At 49.4% G+C, this 25,549-nt stretch overlaps 1 protein-coding gene, 1 long non-coding RNA gene and 1 pseudogene across 5 annotated transcripts; 2 read left to right on the top strand and 1 right to left on the bottom strand.

Moving 5' to 3' along the window:
* Positions 1–273: 273 nt before the first annotated feature.
* Positions 274–1,589, bottom strand: LOC117848992 (transcription factor MYBS1-like; annotated as a pseudogene).
* An 8,978-nt stretch (positions 1,590–10,567) lies between these two features.
* Positions 10,568–13,058, top strand: LOC117847701 (uncharacterized). 4 transcript variants are annotated; one of them, XM_034728957.2, is made up of 5 exons: positions 10,568–10,720; positions 10,823–11,040; positions 11,122–11,218; positions 11,311–11,900; positions 12,443–13,058. In XM_034728957.2, the coding sequence occupies exons 2-5, from the start codon at positions 10,912–10,914 to the stop codon at positions 12,560–12,562; spliced, it is 936 nt and encodes a 311-aa protein (XP_034584848.1). In that variant the 5' UTR covers positions 10,568–10,720; positions 10,823–10,911; the 3' UTR covers positions 12,563–13,058. The 4 variants fall into 4 exon arrangements, with proteins under 4 accessions (XP_034584848.1, XP_034584852.1, XP_034584850.1 ...); XM_034728961.2 differs by having other exon boundaries at positions 10,572–10,720; positions 10,864–11,040; XM_034728959.2 differs by having other exon boundaries at positions 10,578–10,720; positions 10,858–11,040.
* Positions 13,059–17,176: 4,118 nt separating this feature from the next.
* Positions 17,177–20,225, top strand: LOC117847272 (uncharacterized). Its single transcript, XR_004638578.2, has 3 exons — positions 17,177–17,549; positions 18,679–18,753; positions 19,962–20,225. It is a non-coding gene; the product is annotated as an uncharacterized lncRNA (long non-coding RNA).
* The last annotated feature ends 5,324 nt before the right edge of the window (positions 20,226–25,549 follow it).

Here is a 25,549-nt window from a genome sequence, read left to right as displayed (position 1 = left end):
GAATCTGGAAAGATTCAAACATAGCAAAGAATTGATGGCACACAATCAATTTAACCAACAAAGCTACTTCAAAAGGTTAACTACTCATTCACTAGGCAGGTACCATAACCACCGTAACCATTGAGATTTAAATAAGCTATAACCATCCAGTTCATGCTAGAAACTTGACGGCAACAAAATAACTTACAGTTCAGGCCAGAAACTTCATGGCAACTAGCACTGCTGGAACTACAAATCATAGTAGTATGCGAATATAGACAGATAGATACAGACAGATAAACTGCTGCTACTTGATACTGGATATTTTGTTTTCACATACTAGCGAACCCGATTTATCACTGGATAGACTCCATTGTACCTTGTTATCCCACCAACACCATCTTTGTTGGGAATGTATCTTGTGGAAACCATCTATCCCATGTAACTTTGGAAAACATGAATCAAGGCCACAAGATGCTAATCCGATGGATAGAGTTAGAGGTGCGATTATTTTACAGTTAAGCCCCCCACCTGCCGGCCACGCTTCTTAATCCTCCCTGAAGTCAGGCGTCTGTTTCCCCTACCCTTCTACCCTTCCATCGTGAGTCCGTGTCCCGCCGCCGCCACCACACCCTTGCGCCCCTAGCGATTCACCAGTCGCTAGTGTCCTGCCGCCGCCCGTGGCCTGCCGCCATGTGCCCAGCGACGGGGTGGCCCATGGGCACGTGCTCGTACATGCTCATCGGCGGGCTTGGGTGGTGGTGCTTCATGCTCGCGGGTCCCATCAACATCGTTCTCGCGACGGCGGGCCCACCGGTGATCGGGGCGCCGGCCGCCGCGACCTCCCCCGTGGTGATGTTGGTGATGTCGTGGATGCTGGAGCGGCGCCGGTTATGATTCATGGAGTTGAGGCGGATGAAGTACTTCTGCGCGTGGCTCGCCACCTGCGTTGGTGTCTGCGAGATGACGAAGATGCGCTAGATGCTTCGCCAGTCGCCCTTACCAAACTTATCTAGACCCAGCAAGAACAACCTACGGCACCATCACCAGATTAACGGCCATGAACGCAAGAACGTCACCACCATCAGCGTGTGCTTATTATGATTGGAATCAATGGATGACATGAACGATACAAGCTTTGAAATCAAGAACTCCAGGAGGAGATTCGGGATGAACCTGTGCTGTTCCTCCGTCCACGGGATGCCCTTGCACCGCTCCTGCTCTACCTTGGAGCAGCTCTTCCCCACGCCAATGTCGCTCTTCCGCTCCTCGCGCCGGTGCCTGCCTCCTCCTGCTCCGCCGCCATCCTTGGGCACGGATGAAGCACCGCCGGCACTGTCGGGCGTCACAGTAGATGGCTCCTCGCCGGTGTAGCACGGGTGCGGGACGCGGTCGACCTCAATGGCGGCCACATCCTCCACAAGCGCCTCGTAGTGTTGCCACACCTCCTCCACCATTCGCGCCGGCACGCTCGCTGCGAGCGCCGTGAACCAGCCCTCGTTGGGCGGCCTGTTGGCGGGAGGCGCCACGGTAGCCGCGACTGCGTTCTCGAAAGCCTTGTCCTCCTCCCTGGTCCACGCCGCCATGGTGGTCATCGCCACTGTGGCCATCGTTGGATGTCTGGTCCGTGCGTGGCATGCGTGCTACTGCTACAACTACAATACGGTTGCGGAGTGCAGACTGCGGTGGTAGTGGCGGAGCACGGGCGGCGGAGGGCCACGGGTGACAGTGGGACATTGGCGCCGAGCGAATCGCTAGGGGCGCATGGGTGTGGTGGCGACGGGACACAGACTCGTAATGGAAGGGCAGAAGGACAGGGGGAAACGGACGCCTGGCTTCAGGGGGATTCAGAAAAGTGGCCGACAGGTGGGGGGCTTAACTGCAAAATAATTTACCTCTGACCCTATCCATTGGATTAGCATCTTGTGGCCTTGATTTATAGTTTCCAAGGTTGCACAGGGTAGATGGTTTCCACCAGATACGTTTCCTAGATAGACTCCATTGTACCTAGTTATCCCACCAACACCATCTTTGTTAGCACCACCTCGCTAGAGATACGCGAAACCTCTGTCCCCCCACTTTTTTCCACGACTGTTTTTTATCTTTCAAAACTTCCTACCCTTGCTGTCGGTGGCATAAGCAACAACAAGAACCGCATGGCAGTGAGCTTTTTCAGGTTTTTAGCAGGAGGCCACTCTTCAATTTCAATTAGCCAACCTTTATATTGACTCTCCCCTGGGAAGTGGTCAACAGGAACTACCACAGGCTGCCTAGCCACAGCTCTCATCAAAGATTCCTCGCTATGGCTTCGAGTATATCCATAGCCATGGATTAGTGTGGCGCAATCCTTTCCTACATGAACACACTCACCATGGCCCCAAAGCCATCATCTAGGATACTCCTTCTCAGTTTCGATCCCACACCGCTGCACATACTCAAATGTGTCTTCAATCTGGCCCCCCTACAACCACCGCCCGTACACACTGATCCCCAACTGTCATCTGATCACCATACCACCCTCTTGACCTATCGCATGCTCGGGGCTAGACATGATTGGCCCACTACCTACAGTGCCTGGAGGGTTCAACCGAGTACTCGTGGCGATCGACAAGTTCACCAAGTGGATCGAGGTGAAGCTGGTAACCTGCCCCAAGGCAGACAGAGTACTCGATTTTCTCAATGAAATTGTCCATCGCTACAGCTTACCAAATCACATCATCACAAACCTGGGCTTAATTTTCAACAATCACGAGTTCTAGGAGTACTGTGAGAACAACGGGATCGATGTCCGGTACGTCTCTATCACTCATCCGTGGGGCAATGGCCAGGTTGAGCGCCAACGAGATGTTACTAGAGGCTCTCAAGAAAAGACTACACGACATTGGAAACACCAAAGGAGGCAAGTGGCTCAAAGAGCTACCCAATGTACTTTGGGGGCTTCGCACCTAGCCATGCAAGCCTACATGGTACTCACCTTACTTCATGGTCTACGGATCAGAAGTCATCCTCCCTACCAATGTCATGTGGAGATCCCCAGTAGTCGAGCAGTACGAGGATGGAACAGCAGAATAAACAAGGTGTCTAGACTTAGACAACCTCGAAGAAGCTCGTTGTGTAGCACTCGTTTAGTCTGCAAAGTATCTTGAAGGAATCTGCCGCTATCATGATCGCAACGTCAAAGAACGCTCGTTCAACATAGGTGACATGGTCCTCAAGCGTATTCAAGACACCAAGGGGTTGCACAAGCTGAATTCGCCATGGGTGGGTCCTTTTATCGTCTCCAAGGCCACTAGACCTGGGTCATATAGGCTACAAACTCTCTCTAGTGAAGAAACTGACAACTCGTGGAACATCGAGCACCTGTATCGATTCTACCCATAGTTTACATATTCATGTAAATTGGCCATCGACCTCAGTTATATAATTACAATTTAATAAAGTAGATTTATTTTTGTTGTAAAATGACTATCTATTTCTGTCTGATTGCGACTTGCAAAACTAAGTTCGCCGAGCTATTCAGCTCCCTCGGGCACTATTGACCAACTCGCAACTTGTAGTCACAAGCCTGCAAAGGATATTTTGAGTTATTCAACTCATTGGACAAAATTATCCACATGGAGCTTGTAATAACAAGTTTGCACACATATTTTTGAGTTATTTAACTCGTTGGATGAAATTGTCCAGCAGTGACTTGCAAAGACAAGCCTGCACACAAAAAATGTAAGCTAGTCAGCTCCTTGGGCAAATCTGTCCATCGATAGCTTTCAAAAAAAGAAGCTGTCAGTAATCTGGGAGTTATTTATAACTACCCAAGCTCTTAAACTAGACAAGTTTGTCTAGTCGCAGCTTGTAATAACAACTCTGTAGTTTCAGATCTTCGGGAGCACAAATATCCGAACAACCCAGAGAGGTTGCAAAGATAGGCTCCAGGTGATGAAGTCCTGAAGAGTTTACTCGCCTAAAGAGCACAACTACCCAGATACCCGAGTACCTGCACTCCACAAAAAGGTGTCGCATCCTAGAAGTAGTACTCTACACTGTGTATCTGAAGAGGCTCACAAGAGTAGCCTTGTGCGCAGACACTCACGACTACCGTACAAGCAAATATCAGGGTAGTTCAAGAGAGGCACTAAAATAAAGAATACACACAAGTCGATAGCAATAAAATTTGCGACAAGCCTTCAAAATAATTTACATTTCATTCATATCATGTTTATATTACATTGATCCTGATATCTACTTCTTTACATACAACTACTCAAGGTCTATCTGACCGGCTACCTCCTTGGCAATAGGAGCCACCTCTTGCAGGTACTGTTGAAACTGCTCATCAGAGTAGCCTTGTGCAATCCCCTCCGCAATTAGAGCCAAGTTAGCTTGCACGTAGAATGACTTCACCATTGCCAACAGCTGCTTCAAGACGAACTCTGTCATCTTCTGAACGTAGCCGGTTATCTTTGCAGGCACTTCCTTGAGTACTTTGCTAGAGGGTGGGGCTCCACACCTTCCGTCAGGGGCTCCACCATATCAGCGATGGGCTGAGCGGCTTCTATCAGCTCCTTCAAAGCAAGCTTGGTCACCTCTAGCTCATCCTCGCGCTCTCGGAGGGTCATCATGGCATTCACCAGATCGACTTCTCCATCGATGTGCATCTTCCGCTCCTTCTCCAGGCGGTGCTCCAGATTCTCATACAGAGCGGAGAACTTGTCGTGTTGCTTCGTCACTCTATAGTACAACTTTTACCAGTCTGTGACTCGACCTTGGAGATCTTCTTTGACCTTCTAAACGTCTGCAATAACAAACAAGGAGCAATTTAGAATCATCAAGTGCCAATTAGTACTCGAAGATCAGAGGGAGATGACAAGTTACCTTTCAGCTGATGCTTCAACATCTTGTTGCGCTTCCGAAGGCAGTCCTTTTCCTCCGTGATTTGCTGGACGAGCTTGCAGTACTCGGCGGCTTGGCCGTCGTACTTCATGAGTAGCTGGGAGGAGTACGACCTCTCCTTGGTCAGCACGCGTTCAAGCGCCTTAGCCCGCATTATAGTGTCTCCATAGCCTTGGAGCATTTCCGACTTCCAGCGGGAGCGATTGATCAAATCATGCAAGACAGAGCAAGTACTCATACAAGGAACGAGTACTGATTTCAAGTTGAAGACAAAACGCAGAGGAGAAACTTACCACTCTGTATTCACCTACACGATGGTGCATCTCCTTAATTATGGCCTCTATCTCTAAGGTGGTCAGAGGGTCAGTGAAGAGCTGGATATCCTCCAGGTTCACCCCCCAGCTACCCAAGGTTCCCCGTGCTCTTCGGCGATTAGCGCACCAAGAGTAACCAATGCGTGGCTAGTTGACGGACTTGCCTCAGAAGGCATGATGGACGTCAAAACTTGGAGGGCTCCAGCGACTTTAGTTTCTACTTCTAGCTCAGGGGCTACATGGGTAGCCACGACTCTAGAGGTAGTCGCCTCCACCGTCTTGGTCTCCACCTCTGGCTCAGGGGCTATGAATGTAGCCACAACGCCGGAAGTAGTCATTGCGATTGGCTCGGCTATCGGTAGCTCGGGGGCTGGCACTATAGCGACATTCAGTGACGCAATAACATCATGCATAAGTGTAGCAACAAGGGATACAACACATGGAGCTACTTTTGGCGCATACTGCTCTTCCGGTGGTGGAATTGTAGGCACCAGGACGAGGTTTTGGGCTGAGCAGCTGCTACCATTGGTTGCAGGCTTCGGGCTCGGGCCTCCAATGTCCACGCTGGGGGATTTCCTAGAAAAGGTAAGTGTCAAGACACACTGCAAGGCAATATCAAGACACAATCAGAACTCGGATAACTTTTTAGTACTTACTTGGTGGACCTCTTTATTTTCAAAGAGGGCTCTCCCACTAGGTGCATGGGCTTGACTGCGGGCGACGGCTTCTTCAGCGCGACTTGTTGGATCGCAGTTGGATCCATGCCAGCCTTAGCTATTGTCTCCACCTCCTAGGATGTTTGTGCTCTGATGGGGTTGGCCCTAGCGACAGGAGGCTCTTCATCATCATGAAGCTCAATGACCTCCTTAATCACTAGCAGCTCCTGCTGCACAACTTCCGTAGTCATCTTCTCCACCTCTGTATCCTCCTCGACTACCTGCAATCCTCCAATGTCATACTGAGTATACATGGCGGTAAGGAAACTACTTACGAGTACTTGATCCTCAGCATCTTTTCCTTCTTCAAGTGTGATTACTGGACGAGGGATGTCATTGGCGGTAAGTGGCTTCTTCACCACACGCTTGACGGCGACAATGCACCTCTTCTTTGATGGTCAGGCCTTGATCACAAACTCCTCGGCAGCCTCTAAGTCAGGGCTGCTAAAGGAAGAGAAACCTTCCAACTCCTCCTCCTTGACTACCCTCTATAGATCCGCAGTTGTATGTACACGTGGAGCGGCGTCAGAGCCATCCGATCCGGGTGGAGGAGGAGCAGAGCAAAACAAGTGAACTTCTTTCAGCAAAAGAAAATAAGTCTGAGAAGAAACAAGTATAAAAATTAGTACTCGGGGGCTGCAGCCACGGTACTTACACTACTAGGTGGGTTCGCGGCGTAGAACTCCCGCACAATAGTCGGGATCACGCTCACGTGCTTAAACAGGCGCCTCAATCACGCCATAACTTCATCCACAGATAAGTTGTCTGATGTCATCCAGGATGGATCATTAGGGCCCGAGTAGTCATATCCCCAAGTGCAGCGCAGTTGTAGGGGTTGGACTCACCTCTTCATAAAACTGAAGGCTACCCCGACTCCGGTCAGCCCTGCTGCTTGAGTACGACGATTTTCTCCAGAAGCTCGGGTAACTGAAGGCTATCTCCATGGGTAGGCTCGTCCAACCACCGGTTGTTCCAAACTGGACGGTGGCCTGTCACCTTGGGTAGTCTGGGCTCATGATTCCAATATAACACCATTTCTCTTTCCATGTAGAATGGGAGTCAATTAGCTCGTAATCCAAGTACAAGCCTTTGACTTTCTCCCGCAATTGAATGCCTGCCCCCTCCCCCCCCCCGACTACTTTGGTATGATCCATCCTGGGCTGGGGCTTGACTTTGAAGAACTTTCGGAAGAGCTATAAGTGTGGCTGGATTCCAAGGAACGTTTCGCAAAGATGCACAAAAATAGCTATGTGCATAATGGAGTTAGGATTGAGATGAACTAATTCCAACTTATAGTACTCCAACAACCCGCGGAAGAAATCAGACGTAGGCAAAGCCAAACCACGCTCAATGAAGTGCGTGAAGATTACTATCTTATGGGTTTAGTTCTCCATTGGTCATGGGTTGCCGCAGGCTGCCCTCCAATTGATGAATTCTTGATCTTGGAGAAGATTGGCATCAGCCAATGCCTGGATGTCCGCCTCCTTCAGCACGGATTTCTTCCAGGTGCAAGCTTGACTTGGCGGGGCTGTCTGGTCCATCTTGCCGTACTTTGGAGCCGGCAACTGGATCTCCTTTTTATTTGCCTTCCTCTTCTTGCTCTCCGTCACCTTGCTGGATGTCGCCTTTTTCCCATTCGTGTTGCCACAAGGGTCTTCTTGCGCATGCGCTCGGAGGCTAAGCGGTGGGGGACGGTGGCGCTCGAGCTCAAGGATCGGGCAAGCAGCGACGCTATGGCTACAGTGTGGAAGTTGAAAGAGCAGATGGCTCGCATGAAATGAAAGGTATGATTTCCTCCATTATTTATAACAGCGGCACAGTTAAAACGGAGGCAAGATTAACGAGAATATTCTATTTTTAAACGCCCACACTTATTGCTTGACAGTTTCTAATTTTTTTATAAAGAGATAAGGTTACTGTTGGAGAACGGTCACGTTGACCAGTGGTTAATCCTTATACCCAAACTAGTTGTATAATGGCTTGAGGGCTGTGTGCCATATGCCCATCGGCTAAAAAGTTTTTTCTTTGGGTTTTAAAGAAAAGAGATGTGAAATTGCAAGATTGACCCTCAGCTTGATTCTTTGATTCAACCTAAGGCTCGGGGGCTACTCCATATGGAGTGCGATTTTCATCGCACTTCCATATAAAATTCAAGATTGAAGATTCAAGACCAAGTTAAATGAGGCTTGAGCACATTCTAGCCACATGGCAGTACTCGAGTACGTTCGAAGGCTCAATCTGACGGGGTCCTCGAAGAGCACCACAAACTAGTCGGAGATGCCTAAAAAGTACTCGGGACTGCTACATTTGACTAAAAAGTAATCGGGGGCTTGTCATCCATACATCTATGGCCCATCGGAAAGTTTAGACAATCCTAGATATGGGGCTGTACATCGAGATGTGTCAGATATGGAGACTACGGTGCAGGATGGCGTGGTCTACATGGAGGACAAGAACTACTCATAGCAATCAGAGTAGGACTCACGAGTCAAATCCGACTAGTATTCTTGTAAACAATCGACCTGTAACCCTGCCTTGGCAATATAAGGCGAGGTAGGGACCCCCTGCAAACAAGTTCAATCAATACAACACAATCAACACACAGGACATAGGATATTACGCGATCTACCCAAACCTATCTGAATCGTGTGTTCGAGTTCACTTTCGAGTTCGTAATCTCGGCAAGCCTCACGCATAAAACACTACCTCAGGCACCTCCTCGGTAGGTTGCCGGGTCTAAACATCAACACATATGGCTAGCATCGGGGGGAGGGGGGCAGGGTTGCACAGGCTAAGCTTTACAGGACTCCTACACGGAATTTTTTCCCTCTCATTATGTCTTGGATGGTGTAGAAACTAGGTCTCATGCAAGACCTGGATTCCTTCTCTTTCTTTCATTTACTCCCTTGCCACATCATCTTTTATCTTAGATGGCAGCTCATTTAATTCTATGGACACAATCCTAGTCATTGGATTGGGATGGCTCTAACTTGCAATTTTTATGGGTCTGCACCCTATCCTCCTTCAAATATATGACAGGTGGGTCCGATGTGAAGGGTACTATGGCCCCGATTTTGGTAAGAAAGGTTTTCAATTGTTTTCGATTTTTATAATATAGACTATCCTCTCCTTAGGAATATATGACAGGTGGGTCCGATTTGAGGGATACACTGACCCCGATTTTGGTGAGATAGATTATGGGATTTTTATTGGGTTGCGCCTGTCATGAGGACCCACCACACCCATATTATATCACACAACAGGGAAAACGAAAAAAAGGTTCGCGACGTGGGCTATTGCCTCTTTGTTGATGGGCCGTTTCTGATGCACATGCTATTTGTTGGGCTGTTTTTGAGCTTGCGATCGGTAATCCTACGTGACTTCCGGAAGTTTTTTTTAATAGATGACTTCCACTGACTGAGATCATGCGAATAGAAATTAACGAACACGATTGAAGTCGGCACGGGAGTAGGCAGTAGCGGCTAGGTGCTGCTGGACAACTGTCCTCATGTGGCTAGTTAGATAAATAAGTTGGCCGGTCACAGGGATGAGTTGGTCGGAGGAATTCTATCTTGGACTTTGATCTTTGAATTCACTTATCATTTAAACTATAAATTATTTTTGAAATCAGTTTGAACCATGATGTTAGTTAGAATTTATGCAACAAAATAAAATCCAATATGAATATATTTTATTCTTCCATCTTTTTAAAAAAATCAACATTTCCAACAAACTAGTTCAACACTTTTTATATACGGTTTCAACATTTAACATAAAATGTTGAACTAGTTCATTGGATTTGTTGAACTAAATTTCAACAAATGTTGAATATAGTATTTCAAAATATTGACTATATTAATGTGATATTTCAAATATACCGTGTCATAAACTTTTTAGCAATAACATTCGCATATGTGGAAAGAAAAACATACCCACCAGCTCCTCTGTTGTTGCTACACGCAATTCGTCTATGGGGGCGTTTGGTTCCTTTGCTTATTTTTAAGCAAGTGTCACATCAATATTTAGATACTAATTAGGAGTATTAAACGTAGGCTATTTATAAAACCCATTACATAAGTGGAGGCTAAACAGCGAGACGAACCTATTAAGCCTAATTAATCCATCATTAGCAAATGTTTACTGTAGCAACACATTGTCAAATCATGGACTAATTAGGCTTAATAGATTCGTCTCGCCGTTTAGCCTCCACTTATGTAATGGATTTTGTAAATAGTCTACGTTTAATACTCCTAATTAGTATCTAAACATTGATGTGACACTTGCTTAAAAATAAGCAAATGGAACCAAACCAGGCCTATATGCAGTTCACATTCGCGTGTTGGCTGCTGACTTTGCTAGCCTGCTGCTTTGCTGCTGTTTGTGGGCAAAGCAGTCGTGGGCTGAAGTCAGAAAACACTCAAAAAGTCAAGCGAACAGCGACTGGACCGGATAGATGGTGCGGGCTCTTAGTATTTGGGTCTGATGGGCTTTATATCTATCTAGCTTCCTGAGCGACAACATAGGTCCAGCGCCGTACATCACGCGGAGCAAACGGCGCGACAGCGCCGGGCCGCCAGAATTCGAGGGCCGCCCAAAGCTGTCATCATTACTTCATTAGCCCACTAAGCAAGCAAATTGTCTTTCGTTTTCCACGTCAGGTCCATCAAGAGAATCTGAGACGCCTCACATTCCATCAATTGGCATCTATGCACTGAGGCGAGGCCAACGCCGGCAATGCGGACGCAGTAGCGCCGCCGCTGCTAGTTGCCCGTTGCCGTCCGGCGTTCGCCCAGGGGCTGCACCGCTGCATCATTCTACAAACCGGTGAGTCCATGTCCATCAAGCATCTGTATGATCTGCTGTGCCTCCTGTCATATAGGGTCTGCATAGGTCCCGTCCGTTCCTTCATCAAATTTTTTTTAAAAGAAGTCCCGTCCTCAAACCCTACAATCGCGGCGAAGCGGCAGGCGGCTCGGCGAAGGTGGAGGCGCGGGCGGCGAAGGAAGTGGGAGATCATGTCCCTCCGGTCCCTCGGTTACCTCCTCATCAGGAGGTTATCGCCGCGCGGGATCTGCCGCGAGCAGGCGCAGGGGGAGACCCTAAGGTCGGTGTCGGGGAGCTTAGCACGCTCTCTCCACACCTTGGTGAGTCACCGTATCTCCCTGATCTCAGATCGAAAATTTCTTCTTCAATCGCAGTGGCTCATGTTTCTCCTCCCGATACAGAGAGATCTCGAGGCTAGCAGTGGGGCTATTGGTGGATTAGTTGCCGGTGGTTTGGCTACGTTGGTCGGAATTCTGTACTTCAAGAAAGATGAATCAGGTATGAATTGAACTTGCATTTAGATTCCTCGTTGTTTGATCTATTTCATATGACCTAGTCATGAAACACCACGTACCTGTTCCTGGCTCCAGAGGTGCCCGACAGGAAAGGGGACATTATCCTTGATGAAACCATCAGGGCAAAGTTCATGGATGAAGACGGCAAGTTCGCCTGGCTTGAGTACATTGATTACATGAACTGGAGAAGAAGTAATCCTGAGGTGACTGATCCAGAGGTGCTGGATAAGATGCTTCGGAGAAGATATACGGTTGATGATGATGAGGCCATAAATCAGGATAACGTGAAGATCAGGGAGCAGGAGAGCATGAGGGTGGACGACGAAGCGATGAAGGAAAGATTTGAGGACTGGATGAAGGAGTATGACAAAACTTATCAGAGTGAGGAAGAGAAGGTTAGGAGGTATGAAATATTTAAGAAGAATGCCATCGCTTCTGACAAGGTTAATGCAGCATTCCCAAATGGTCCCCACCATGCACCTAACAATCTTGGAGACTGGACAGAGGAAGAGCTCTATAGTCTGCGCAGCCGTCAGGGTGACTTTCCCTCGGAGTCCTACTTTCGTAGACTGAGCAAGGCGTATGCTGAGGGTAGGGTGGATGGCGTTCCAGGAATCGTGGATGCACATGATGAGGAGGTGCAGTGCACCGAGGCTGTGAAGCAGGTATATATCCCTAATTATCCGTACAAGTATCGTTGTTCCTTAAACAGAAATGTGCACTGCTAGCCACAATCAGTTTTATTTTCTATGGCATGTTTAGGGTGCTGGTAATTAGATCTTGTAATTCCCATGATTCTGGTTTAGTATTGGTGAAGTAGTCTTTTAATTTCCAATGATTGATAGTCACTGAATTGGACATCCCTGAAGTGGCTATTGAAGTGGTAGCTAAGTAGCAACTGTACCATAGGAGCACTGATCAATAATGCCCTTTTCTTGATCTTAGTCCTGCTGGTCACTGCTAACGTGAACACGAATGCCCTTTTCTTCATTCAAACATTCAAGCATGTGTATGCGAAAGATTTGTTCAATTTCGAATTAGTGATTACTTTCTGTATTTGCTATTTGAGAAGCTGCTAAAAGCTCAATCCTCACTGTCTTCACAATTTGTCACTGGCTGTCTCCCTAATTTCCCACTCAGCTACAAATTTTCTTCCTTTTCTATTTGGAAAATGTTTTGTAACTTCTAGCATTTTGGGTGAAATCAGAGGTTTAAGGAACTAACAGCAAGGAAGGCTAAACAAGACGCAAGGGAGGCTGAACAAGCAGCAGCGAAGTCCCAACAAGATGCAAGGGAGGCCAAACAAGCAGCAACGAAGTCCCAATAAGACGCAAGGGAGGTTGAACCAGCAGCAACGAAGTCCCAGTGAGTTCAGACAATCTCTAGCTATGGTGAAGATGTAAGTTAAAACCCCCTGGTCCCCAACCCAACCCACTCACCCAAAAATACTTCCAATCTCCAAGGTTACATGTTTGAGCATGCTTATAAAACATCCAGACCAGTCGATTAGCATTGCAGTTGCAGGATGAGGTTCAGTTACATGAAGTTGCTTCTATTATCATCTATATTCAACTGCAAAATGTGTCTGCTCCAATTATCTTTTATTTTCCTTTTGAGATTGTACTGATATTCTTGCTGATATAGTATAAATATGTGCAACTGGATTTTTTTAGTTCATTTTAATTCTAGACTGAGATAAACTGGATTCTAAAATTGTATGTTTCTATCTCCAATTGTTGGTGATGGACGCAGTCCTATCGTCAGGCAAAGTGCCACAATATTAAATGCCATATCAGCTGAAGATGTTTCTTTTGTTGATTGCATGTAGCTTCTGTTCTTTTTGGGAAATTAAGGTATCTCATGGACCGTGTGTCCCAGGAACATGAATGGATGTGAGCAAGTTCACCACATGTCTTATGGTTACAATCGATGAAGAAAACAGGGCCTGTTTGTTTTAATTAAGTTATTCGACACTATGGGCGTGCCACTGTGCCTTTGTTTTGTTTGACGCATGTAACCATATGGCTATAGAGCTGAAGATGGGACGTGATATGGTGAGTTGCTTTCGCTGAAAGTCTGATCAACTTTTGCTTGTATTATATCTCATGGCTGTGACGGTGCAGATCGGTTTGCCCATGCTATTGAAATGGTCATGATCCTCGTTACCTCAACACATTACTTAACTAAACATGGGCGGCATCAGGAATTGATCTCATTTCATACACAAGCGTAAAAGGTACTTTGAGTTCAGGCTTAAAATAGCACGCGGCCAGGATGGCCCAAATAGCCCTTAGAAGTTAGAATGGCACTTTTAGATTAGCATAGTTCCAAATCAAACGCCTAGAAATATGCTTAACTTGTAGTACTAGGTAGGATTCAGGTCAAAATCATTCGCAGCTGTTCCCTCAAACTATTTATCAACCAATTGGCTGTGTCGGAAGCTGCTCACCGCGGCGCCCTCGGCGGCCTTCCACGTTATTAGCAAAATTCACGTGGTCTGTTGGATTCTCATCGTGTGGCTCTTTCTTACTCTTTGCCTCCTGTCGGTTGTGAGCACATACGCGGCTCGGTGCTAGCTAGAAGCTTCTCGAACTCCTCGAACTACCCCGCAAGACATCGGCAGCGTGCGGCGCTCCTCGCGTAAAAAAAAAAAAAAAAAAAAAAAACTTTCTCCGCACAGTCGTCGTCCACGTGCTCCTCTCCTTCCCACCGTCTCACGCAGCTCGGGCGTCTGCCCAAGTTCCCCTCCCCCTACTTGTGATTCCACGCCTTTGTGCTCCCCTCGTCCAATTCGTAGCTATTCTTTTCCATGATGGTAGGGTTTATGTAAGAACACTGCCGGCCGCGGGGCTCCTCTCTTTCAGCTTCCCCGTGTTCCCTTAGAGAAATTTGTATTTTTGACACTCAAACACGTAGCTTCACATATTTAACACTCCAACGATTAGTTTCGTAAATTTGACACCCACAATATTGACACATTGATTTACTTGATATTATACCTCTTTAATAATTTTATTTCATTCTGTTCCATTTACTGGATTGTGAAAGGACTCTACTACCCCTTTGATCAAATCAATTGCTGTCCGATTGCCTCGCTCGGATCGTCGCGAGACCGCCGAGGCCGCCACCAAGGCCTACGACGAGGCCACCTGCCTCCTCCGCGGCAACGAAGTCCGCACCAACTTCGCGCTCCGCATCTCCCCGGACTGCCCGCTCGCTGTCCGCATCCGCTACGCGCCACCGATCGATCAACTGCCCGCTCGCCATCCGCATCCGCTGCGCGCCACCGATCGTCAAGGCCACTGCGCGCCCATTCTTGATCAAGTAGAACCTTGGTTCTGGGAAAGCATGTGAGCAAACTGGGCAGCATCTGGACTTCTGCAAAGAACCTTTATTGCTAAGGTTTCGATTCTGAAGACCCTGCACATTGGGCTTGCATTCGTGCCAGCCTGCAGGTGCAGTGCAATGCAAACCATAAATCATATATCATCAGATACAAAGAACATGAAGTCTCGGAACTCTATCTAAAAAAAGAACACACGCAGTCTCGTGATCATCATACACAGGAACATCATATCATTAAACGCCACCTTGTTGACTTTGGCCCTAAGCGAAGATTTTCTCACTTCTCATTTTTCGCTTCTTATAGTTCAAATCTCTGAAGCAGCTTACCACATAAACGAGAATCGGTGGAAATAAGTAAAGCGTTTGGCGGATTCTTGTTTATATCCACCTCTTAACAAACAAGACCTTTGTCGTTGTCCCCAAATCAGAGCTGGTGGACTCTTGTATCCATGTACCCAAGCAAGGTTGGTGGTGTTCGGAAACTCCCAGAAACCAAGGTGGAGGCGACAGAGCTTGCCGCAGCGGAGAATCACGGCGAGGGTGGAGGTGCCGGTGATGGTGGGGCGGGGCCTGCGCAATAATCATACCTTGCTTAGTTCTGCTAGCAATTTTACTGCACGGTCGAAGGTACAGCAAGGACTAATTTAGTCCTTTCACAATCCAGCAAATGGAAAAGGAGGAAATAAAATCTTTCTTTTATAAGTCAAGTAAATCAATGTATTAATGTTGTGGGTGTTAAATTTGCGAAACCAATCTTTAAAGTGTCAAATATGTGAAGCTACGTGTTTGGAGTGTCAAAAATACAAATTTCTCACTTATTGGCTCTTCTTCCCTGAAGGATGCTGGCTGTTTCCCCTTCCCTATTTTGTTTCTTTGGGTTCTCACTTTCGAGATCTGCTACAGTACAGCTTTTTAGAAAATTGCACGAATCTCAAAGCAGCCCATCAATTAATTATATATTTGCCTAATTATTTCCAAGCCCAGCCCCTGCCAGCCCAAGTCGATCTCATATCCATCTCCCCTCTGGAAGTCCGGATCCCTTTCTTCGGCGCTGTTCAATTCTGGTGACGGGATCTGTGTGAAGAGTGGGAGGGCAGCAACGCTTGAAGGCGGCGGCAAGCTTTTCCTGCCATCCGCTTTTGCCGGTGGCGACCCTCGCGTTGTACAAATTGTGCAAGCGTTGTCACCCTTGATCGTGTCATGTATTTATATGTAGCTATCAATCAACCAGGTTATGTCATGTATTTATATGTAGCTATCAACCAGCCAGGTTACAGATATTGAGTTTGTTACTACGCGTTTATCTACACGCAAGTTAGACATCAAAATAAGAACTACAAGATATACACCTTCAACAACTCCAACTTAGATATTCTAAATATTTTACATTCCCCCTTGTTTGATGAGATTTTGTACAAAGTCCAGGCGATAAGATAAGAAACAAAGAGAGCAAGCTTTGTATCCGTTAGTTTCATGTATGCACATGGAACTAGTACAATTGCTACAGTATTATCCTAAGCGTTTACGTACACAATTGAGACTCGAGCCGGGCCTACGAGACGATTGGTACAGCCCAGATAGACGAGTCTGGAAAGCCCGTGCCACAAACGGTCGGGAGAAATACAAGCAGCTACACGTATACGCGTACGATCAACTTGGATGGTAAGCAAATGAAACTGACTTGCAGATGTTTCGCTGCGTCAAACAAACTCCTGGCGGCACCCTGGTGGAGTCCGGAGGCAGTTACCTGCCCTAGTCCTACCTATATAAAGCCCTGCCCCTTCACGCCAGGGGATCTTTCTTTTTTATCCATCGACCAGGCCTGCTCCTTCAGGTAAGAAAAAGGAAATCTTTTTCCATCCACCGGAGGTGCCGCCAGGAGAGGAACAAGGAGCTGCAGCCCCTTCATCCATCGAACGCCCACAAGACTGGGGCTTGCATCAACCAGCCGACGCCTCCGTGACCGTCATCGACAAACTCCTTCATCCACCATCGCAGGAAGGCCGACAACAACGCCGAAGTCGACACGAAGCCGATGAGCACGTCAAGCAAGGCGGGAGAAGGCCATTGTAACATCCCATATTTTTATGCGACATTGTATTGAGTGAAAAATTGAATTCTAAAATTTTTATTGTAATGGTGTGAATTTTTCCACAATAATAAGAGTGTCTTCTTTGATCTCACCTAAATCTTAAGAATAATTTGAATTAACTTGAAAATTAGGGGTTGGATAAATGCTAGTGTGCCATTTGGGGTTTAATTGGATTTTATTTGGATTTTAAATTGGGTGGGTTCAAATTTGAATTTGGAATTCAAATTTGAACTTAAACTAACTTAACCTACCATGAGCCGGAACCAAACCCCTGGCCCAACTTGCCTCGCACCCCACTGGCCTGCACTGCCCCGCTCCGCACAGGCCCTGCCACGGCCCAAGGCACCAGCCTACCCCACATGACCCCACCAGGCCACCTGGGCCGCCTCGCGCCAAACCAGCCTGCTTCGCTGGCCTGCCCCATCCGCTCGCTGCTGCCGCTGACCTGCAGGCCCCACTTGACAGCCCCGAACCTGTTCTTCTTCGCTTGCTCCGCACACACGCGACGCGTAACGCCCGACAGCGTCCGCCCCTGTTCTCCACCTCCGCTACCGGCCACGGGAGCTTTTGTGCTGCCACGCTCGGATCTCCTCCACGCTGCCACGCTCCATCCTCGCCGTCCAAGCCGCGCCAAACCCTAGCCCCAGGGCTATAAATCCCCCATTCCCGACTGTCCCTAACCTAGCCGTTGCTTTGGGGTTTCCCCCTATCCTTAGCTGGAACCGGGGAGGGAGAGAGAGGGAGAAAGCTCCAGGGAAGGAGAAGGAGGGGGGGAGCCATGAGGAGAAGGCCGCCGCGAACTGGAGGGGGAGCGCCGCGCCCAGGACCCCGCCACGACGTCGCCGCCATGCCACGTCGTCTTCCTTCCACGCCACTGGTAAGCTGCACCACCGCCCCTTGCGCCATTGCTTCATCTCGTCTGAGTTGTGTCCTCACCGAGGTCGTAGGAGGCCGTAGGACGCCGCTGCCACCGGGGAATGCCGCGTGCCGCGGGCGTGGTCACCGCGCACGTGCGCGCGACGTCGCCCGCGGACGCGTACGCCACGCCGCGGCCGAGACACGATCCTGCGCCCGCGCGCCTTCCCGCTTTTGCTCGTTCGTGCTGAGAACCCAGCCTTTGAGCCGCGGGATGCAGGTGGCCGTCGCCGTCCACCGCCGGTTACCGCCGCCGCCGCCGCGGCCAAGTCTAAATCTTGGGCCCGCGAGCTCGCGTGCAACCTTGTTAGGGCCAAAAGGTCAGGCCTTTAGGCCGTAGGGAGGACGTAGCCGAGCCCCACCACCATTTCCTCGCCGGAGGGGCCATCGCCGGCCGAGCGTCGCCGCGAACAGCCGTACAGGCTTAGTGCCAAACACCTTGCGAGCGTAAGAAGCCAGCCAATAGGTTTCAGCCGCAGGCGGTCCACACAGAGAAGATGCCACACAATTCGTAGAAGATCCTGAGGAACGACCGGAGAGGAGGTAGCCATGTAGACCGCCACCTGTCGCGCCACATCAGCCTATAGCCGGCTTGTAGCCACCTAAAGCCAGCCTATAGCTGCCACGAAAGCGCTGACGCAGCCGGCGCTATAGCTAACTATAGCTGCCACATAGGACTAGCAGCTGACCTATAGGCGGCCTAACGTTACCCTTAGATACCCTGTAGTTAGCCGGTGCCACGTCAGCACGTGGGGGGCCTACCGACCGTTAACCCCTTGATCGGGTCAACGCTGATGTCATCAGGGCCCACTGATGATGTCAGTAAGATGCGTGGCATGCCCTGGTGATGCCATGTGTCACACCCCTGATTTTCTTATTTTCGAGAACTATTTAAAATCCTAAAAATTGTTTTAAAACTTCAAAAATGCATAACTATTAACTCCAAAAATTATGAAACCAATTTCACAATTTTTCTAAAATCATGAAGAACACGATAGGATAGCTCTTGTTCTTGTTTGGGTATTATTTGGATCTATTTTGGTTCTTCTTTGCAAATAGGACCTCAGTATTTATATTAATTGCGTAATTAGGAAATGTTGAAGACACGGAGATGAGCCAGGATCCGGAGCTGTACGAGGACCACTACAAGGAGGAAGACCATTCAGGTTCACGCCCATTCGATCTGAACACCTATTAGGCATTGCTACTAGTATGCTAACGCTTTATTACTTCGCATTATGATGATGAACCCTGCATAGCCTATTTTCTTGCCTTGATTCATTGTGTATCCTATTACCATGCTGCTTATATACTCTATGTGCGATGCTTGCATGCGTGCGGGATATTGTGACTAGGATTCTTGGCGTGAGTGGGGATAAAACTGGTAGGAGAAGGAGTTTTTGGAATATTTGATGGGGGTGAGCTTTACACAACCCAATCGTTGGATTGGGGGCTTGGGGTTCGTTCTCGGATGTTCCCTGTTTGGTACTTGTTGCGAGTACATGGTCAAGGAGCATAGGAGTTGGAGGTGGTACCTGTTATGGGTGATCTTGCGTCCGCTGCGGTGAGACGCTTTTGTGGGAGAATAGGAGCTCGCCCCGGTCTGAAACCGAGTAGGTCGCCATGATTCATGGGAATATGTTAAACGTGCACACCACTCGCCGAATTGTGGGTTTAGGCTCGGGTCGAGACTAGCAAGTGCGTACCATACTTGTTGTAGATTAAGAGTTACAGTGTTAGGGGGGAGAGGTGTGGACCTATGGCCTCCCCCAATTAGCTATGGCCCCCGACTGGCCCCGGTGGGAGAGCTTCATAATACCGGGGTGTTCCACTGCGAGGGACCTATCATAACTCCTAGGTTCTTCGCTCGGTAGGGTATGGTTCAGTCGACTAACTATCGGCTGCACTCACCCCAAGATGGGTCCAGGGATTACATACTCTGCAGAGTTAAAAACTATATGTATAGCCACGTCCTCGGTCATGGACAACCCTGTGTCGTGATGACTCTCCATTTTTTTTGGGATTCTCTACCTTTCCTTTTAGCTACATGAGTGTGATGTGAGCCGCAACTGAAGTCAGGGAGAGGAGAAGTAGCTCCTTCTGCCTCGTGGATCCGGCTGTTGTTGTTGAGAGGCGAAGAGAGGGAGTATTCGCCTCGAACCTAGTTGGAGATAGGATGTTGGTGATAGGGACCCTATCGAGGTAGGTGGGCCCGATGAGTTGAGAGAATGGGGATGAGGGATATGGAGTTTATCTTTAAGCTTGTTGCTGCATAGGAAACCCGAGCCTACTCCTTGACTACTTTTTGACCCTTAGCAACAGGCTACTTAAAGCTTGCATATGGATGGTGACGTGGACCTGTCCCGTTCCTTAGGGACAGCTCGTGAGTTTGCAGGTTATGAGTCCGACTTTGACAACAACTTTGATGGATGGTATGATTGAGGGCTGAGTACTACGCTCAAGGAAGCCTGTGGAGGAGATCGTGAAGATGGAGGCGTTGCCAGAAGCTAGATTCTGCTGCGTAGTTTTTCTTCATGTTGTTTAGCCCTCGGGGCTTGTATCAGATCGTACCCTCATACTATGGGATGTAATAATTAAATATGTACTATTTCGTGGTATGGATGTGATATTATGCTAAGATGAGTTCTGTATATGATAGCTACTAATCCAGGGACTATCACTAGGATACACAGAGTCGGGTTTTCCGGATACGAAAACCCGGTTCATTTCAGCCATGGCTCCTTTCTTCATCTTCGGCGGTGAAGGTTGATCCCGGGTTCCATCTCTGTCTTTGTTACAGATTAGATGCATACACACGGTGAGGTTGTCCGCTTGTCCCGCCGCTCGCTCATCCTGACGCCAGCCGCACCGGGGGAGCAGTGGAGGAATGTGAGAAGCCAGATCCTGGAGATGAAGATGTGACATCCACAGCTGATAGCGACGCAGCACATGGTCGAAAGCTGACAGAGCCGGGCCATGGCGATACAAGGTTGCCGGACGCAAGAGGCGGCGCCAGAAGACAACACCATACCATGTGCCCCGGAGATGACGAAGATGCCGCGGAAGACGAAGACGACGCCGTACCGACATCCGAAGGTGCTCATATGCGCAGCCACGAGGACTGACGTTCACCGAGATGCAAGCAAGAAGACATGTCTCATTGGGGCATGCAACCATGTATGTGTGTGTGTGCATGCATCTGCACCAATGAGCCAATCAGAAGGCAAGGAAGGAAGATGACCATCTTCATAGTTTCTTGCGGCTCCGCCTGGACATCGCCTGAAGATCATTGTGACCTCGATGACCAACTCTGCCAGGATGTCTACTCGGCTTCAACGACACGACCGTGAATACCCAACCCACCACTACTACGACTACAACGCGACGTACGATGCCGACGTGGACGGATGACACGGGCGGGGGGAGCTGATGTCCCAGCTACTGTACACTAGCTCATGGACCGACGAGGCCATGGATGACGCCGATGCCACACTCACATCAACACCACACATGCATGGAGAACGTGAAGCGAAGACCGAAGACAACGACAACGGCAGCGGAATCAGAGGTGCTCCAGCAAGCGAGACTTGCGCAGGTGATTAACTAGGAGCTTTCTGAGGCTCTAGGAACCAGAAGACCACATCACCCAAGACAAGATCGCTGTCAGCAGGCTATGGAGCGCATAGGGACTTGTGTTTATAAAGTATCTGTTCCTATCTTTCTTTGTGTACTTAGTACACTGGCACGCCCGCACTATTCCAAAGGGCAGAAAAATCTTCCTGTGATTTTTCTCCTCAAATAAATTGGCACGCCCGGTGAGACATGGTTCTCCTTCCATCTCCGCTGCACTGTGGTCGTCAGATTCATCTTCGCCATTCTCCAATCAATACAACATGCTGCATGGTGTTCTTTGACATGGAGCAGCCCTGACAAGAGGCCATATTCTTACAAGAAGACCATCTAAAGCTGTCAAGACCCAGGAGGTGCGCATGATCCAGTTCGGGATGAACGTGCCAGTGCCAATCCCCGAGCAAACTGGAGGACTGGTCACGAAGACCCAAGCGCTGCCCGCGATTCAGTTCGGGCAGCTTCCTGCTACGATGACAGCCAACCAAGTTGGAGGACCCTCTATCGCCATCAACACTCAAGCTCCGCTCCTGCTCAACTTCGGCTAGTTCCCGGTGGCCATCTTCAAGCACGGCAACAAGACCTACGTCCACTCAACGTAGGACCTGACGCAGTTCCAAAAGCTGCAGTCCAAGAAAGCTCAGAAGTGAGCTACCACCAAGGCCAAGCGAGAGCGTCGAAGCTTGATGCTTGAAGCACGGGCTCTCCTAAAGAAGTTTGGGGTGGCTGATCTCAAGGGAGATGCCCAGGCTGCGCAACGACTGCGCGCCAAGGTGACAAACAAGAGTGTGGGAGCCGCGATCATCCGCACCCCTACGGCATCATGCGCTAAATAAGTGGCTGCCCCAACCGTGGAACACACATAGGTTGAGCTACTAGAAGCTTTGGAGGCTGTGTCTAGCAACTTGCAAAGACACATGTCTTTCGCTCGTCATGCCTCTAGTCCTCACCCTCTTCACAACTACCGGAGGAGGTACCGCAAGGTGCAATGACTTCACCAACAAGTCGCCTCACGTATGGCCCATAGCACAGTCCCAAAAGAGGACTGGTCACTCGACACTGACGTTCTCCTCGACAAGGTGTTCACCTACCCCAGCATACTAGAGGTGCCATATGAAATCTTCCCCAACAAGTGGGCACACGAGCCAGCCAAGATCAAGTACCTGGTGCGACGTGCAATCATGTGCGAGTATTGGAAAAGGAGGCGCTCAAGCAAGCAGTCCCAGCTTTCGGGACCCACTGTCTCTTTCAGCAACGACGTGCTGATTCTCCCAATCGGATGGGTGTCCTGCCTCCACGTGACGGCGAGTAAAGATCCCTCTATAATGACCACCAAGAGGTTTGCTATTTTGCAACCTAATGAAGAGAGCGCAACCCAAGATGGAGCTGTACGACAAGAGCTACATCGACTCCAAGACCAAATGGCCCAACTCGGGATGAGGCTTCGAGATCAAGAGATGCCGGAATCTTCGGCGGCTCGATCAAGAAGCCGCATGGAATGACCTTGGCACCGCGACCTAAGTCATCATCCTCAACACGAGCGTAAGACCTTGGCACCGCATTGTCGATCTCCACCGCTGCACATCGCCCAAAGGAGGCAAACAACCTTGCCTCCACGTTGGAACCAGTAGTCAAGACGTGAAGATCACGCCGCGCGTCCTCACCCGACGCAACAACGGCGAGTTCATGACTCTTCGCAAGGATGGAGGCCTCCCTAAGCATCGTCTCCCTAAGACGTGAAGTCCAAGACCAAAGGCAGCGTGAAGATAATGTACCTACTTCGGCAGCACAACAGGTTGCGCCAGAACGTCAAGCTCCATCACTGGTCCGACATGCGCCCACTGAGAACTAGCGTAAGTGCGAGAGATGCCAGAGGAACTGCTACACGCTATACCATGAGCTCGAGGACTTGGTGCTTAGGCACACTCAAGTTCATATCTAGCCCGACGGGGAGCTCCACCAAGAGAACAACCGCATCCGGTTCCGCATCTCCCCCGACCTTGAAGCTGATGAGAGGTACAACTACCTCCTCAACTGACTCACCCCGAAGCTGCAACGGACCAAGACTGGAGATGCCAAGGCAAGGAAGGCGACCCCCGTTTGTGGAACACCCATCGATCATCCTTAGGCGTGGAGAGGGAGAAGGATGAGCTACACCAAGCGTGACTTCCTCAGGAAGTTCATGGGAACAGTCTCTCTCACGTATGCCCATGGAGGAAGTCAAGCAGTCATCGTCCCTGCCAGGAAAAGAGGCGCTTCCCCGAGAAATGGCCGACACCATCCTTGTACAAGATGTGGCGCCGCCGCAAGCACCTACTACTGTTGGGCCCCTCAGAGTGGAGCAAATTGTCAGAGCTTCTCATCGTGGGGAGAAGAAGAAGAAGTCGGGAGAAGACTCGAGGAGCGTAGTCATGTGCACCAACTTGGTAGCACGCTCAGGGGACAAGTCTAAGACAGAGTGGGTCCCTCCTAAGGTGACTCACGATTTCAGCTACCCCTCCGATGAGGAAATCAAGCCAAACCCAAAGGCAAACTTCAAGAAAGCATTCATGCCCCGACTAGGCCACATGCGCTCGTCATTCAAAGGTGCCGAGGAGATAGAAGACTCGGGTGTAGCCAAGACACAAGATGAGGCAAGAACTTCAGCACCTTGCCTTCCCATCACTGTCGGGAAGGGGTCCCTATCGGACGGTGACAAGGTGTTGGCTTTGGATACATCCCCACGGTGCTACATCGACATCACGTCCCGATTTCCCCAAGATCCTGAGGACCTCTAGTACATGGCAGATCGCGAAGGAGCTAGCATGCAGCTCAAGTCCATCGCCACCCAGAAGCTGCAAGGGCTAGTAGTTGAAAAAGATGGGAAGGTTGGAGACCCGCAGGATGGTGAGACAGCAAGCGACTCTGACTCCTCCTTGTCACTGGAGATACACGACCACTCACCACACTACGATGAGCTCGCCGCATCTATCCCTTCCAATGGAGACAAGCATCTCGACGTCGCCAATGTCGCACCAGCACACATGACAGTCGACGGGCGCCCTGAAGTTAGCCACGGACGCGGCGCCGAGTCACCTAGAAGACCTCAACCTACAACTCTGGAGGAGCAAGTACAAGAGCAAAGATGAATGATGGAGCCACTATCCTTCAAGTTTGATTGCCTGGTTGAGATAGTCACGGTGTCAGTCCAGACTGCACCGCCAGCTGGTGTGTACCGAGCTACCGAAGACCCGCAATTTGAAGACTTCGATGGTGCAACAGGCGCTCGTCCTCGCCCGTTGAACTTCACTTCCCCATCGACCAACACACCACCGCTGCCGGCGACGCTGAAGGACTACCACAACCTAGTTGAAGACATGGTGAACAGGAAGTTGACAAGGATGATGAACGACCAAACTCCCTGATCAACGAAGATCGAGCTTGAGAAGCCATACGAGGCGTGGCATGACCTTGTGCCCTTTCCCTCAGGGTGGCATCCGCCCAAGTTCCGTCAGTTTGACGGGACTGGTGATGCAAGGGAGCACTTAGCCTACTTCGAGGCAGCATGTGGCGACACGGCTAATAGCTCATCGCTACTATTGCGCCAGTTCTTAGGATCCCTAACTATCGCGGCTTTTCATTGGTATAGCTGCTTGCCAATCCGATCAATTAGCAGTTGGGGAGCCATGAAGGACATCTTCAGAAAGCACTTCATCGCCATAAAGAAGGACTTCTCCATCGTCGAGCTATCACAGGTAAAGCAACGACGTGATGAAGCTATTGACGACTACGTCATTCGCTTCCGCAATAGCTACATGCGTCTCGCTAGTCAAGCGCTTCAGTTCGATGATGAATCCGAACCACAACGGAGATGAAGCAATGGTTGCATAAGGAGCAGCATGCACCTTCCTAGTCGTCTACACCGCTGACGGCATCTCGGCATCTTCCTCTACATCAACAACATGGGGAGCATCACCTGCACCTCCTTGGTTGTCTGCACCGCCAACGACATCTCGGCGTCTTCCTCAACACTAGAAGCTACACCGCACCTCCTTGGTCGTCTACACCATCGATGGCATCACAGCGTCTTCCTCTACATCGACAACACTAGGAATGGCACCTAACCTCCTCGGTCGTCTACACCACCCATGATATCCCAACGTCATCTCCTACATCAACAACATTGGGGGCAACAATGTGCCTCCTCAAACTACTTCACCGCCGATGGCGTTCCAGCGTGACATTCTACATCAACAACACTGGGGGCAATAGTGTGCCTCCTCAAACTACTTCACCACCAATGGCGTTTCGGCATGATGTTCTACATCAACAACACTGGGGGCAATGGCATGCTTC

This window comes from Setaria viridis, chromosome 3 (assembly GCF_005286985.2).
Source record: "Setaria viridis chromosome 3, Setaria_viridis_v4.0, whole genome shotgun sequence".
Lineage (NCBI taxonomy): Eukaryota > Viridiplantae > Streptophyta > Magnoliopsida > Poales > Poaceae > Setaria > Setaria viridis.
Note: the sequence above shows the minus strand (reverse complement) of the source record. Positions and strands in the feature narration are given on the sequence as shown.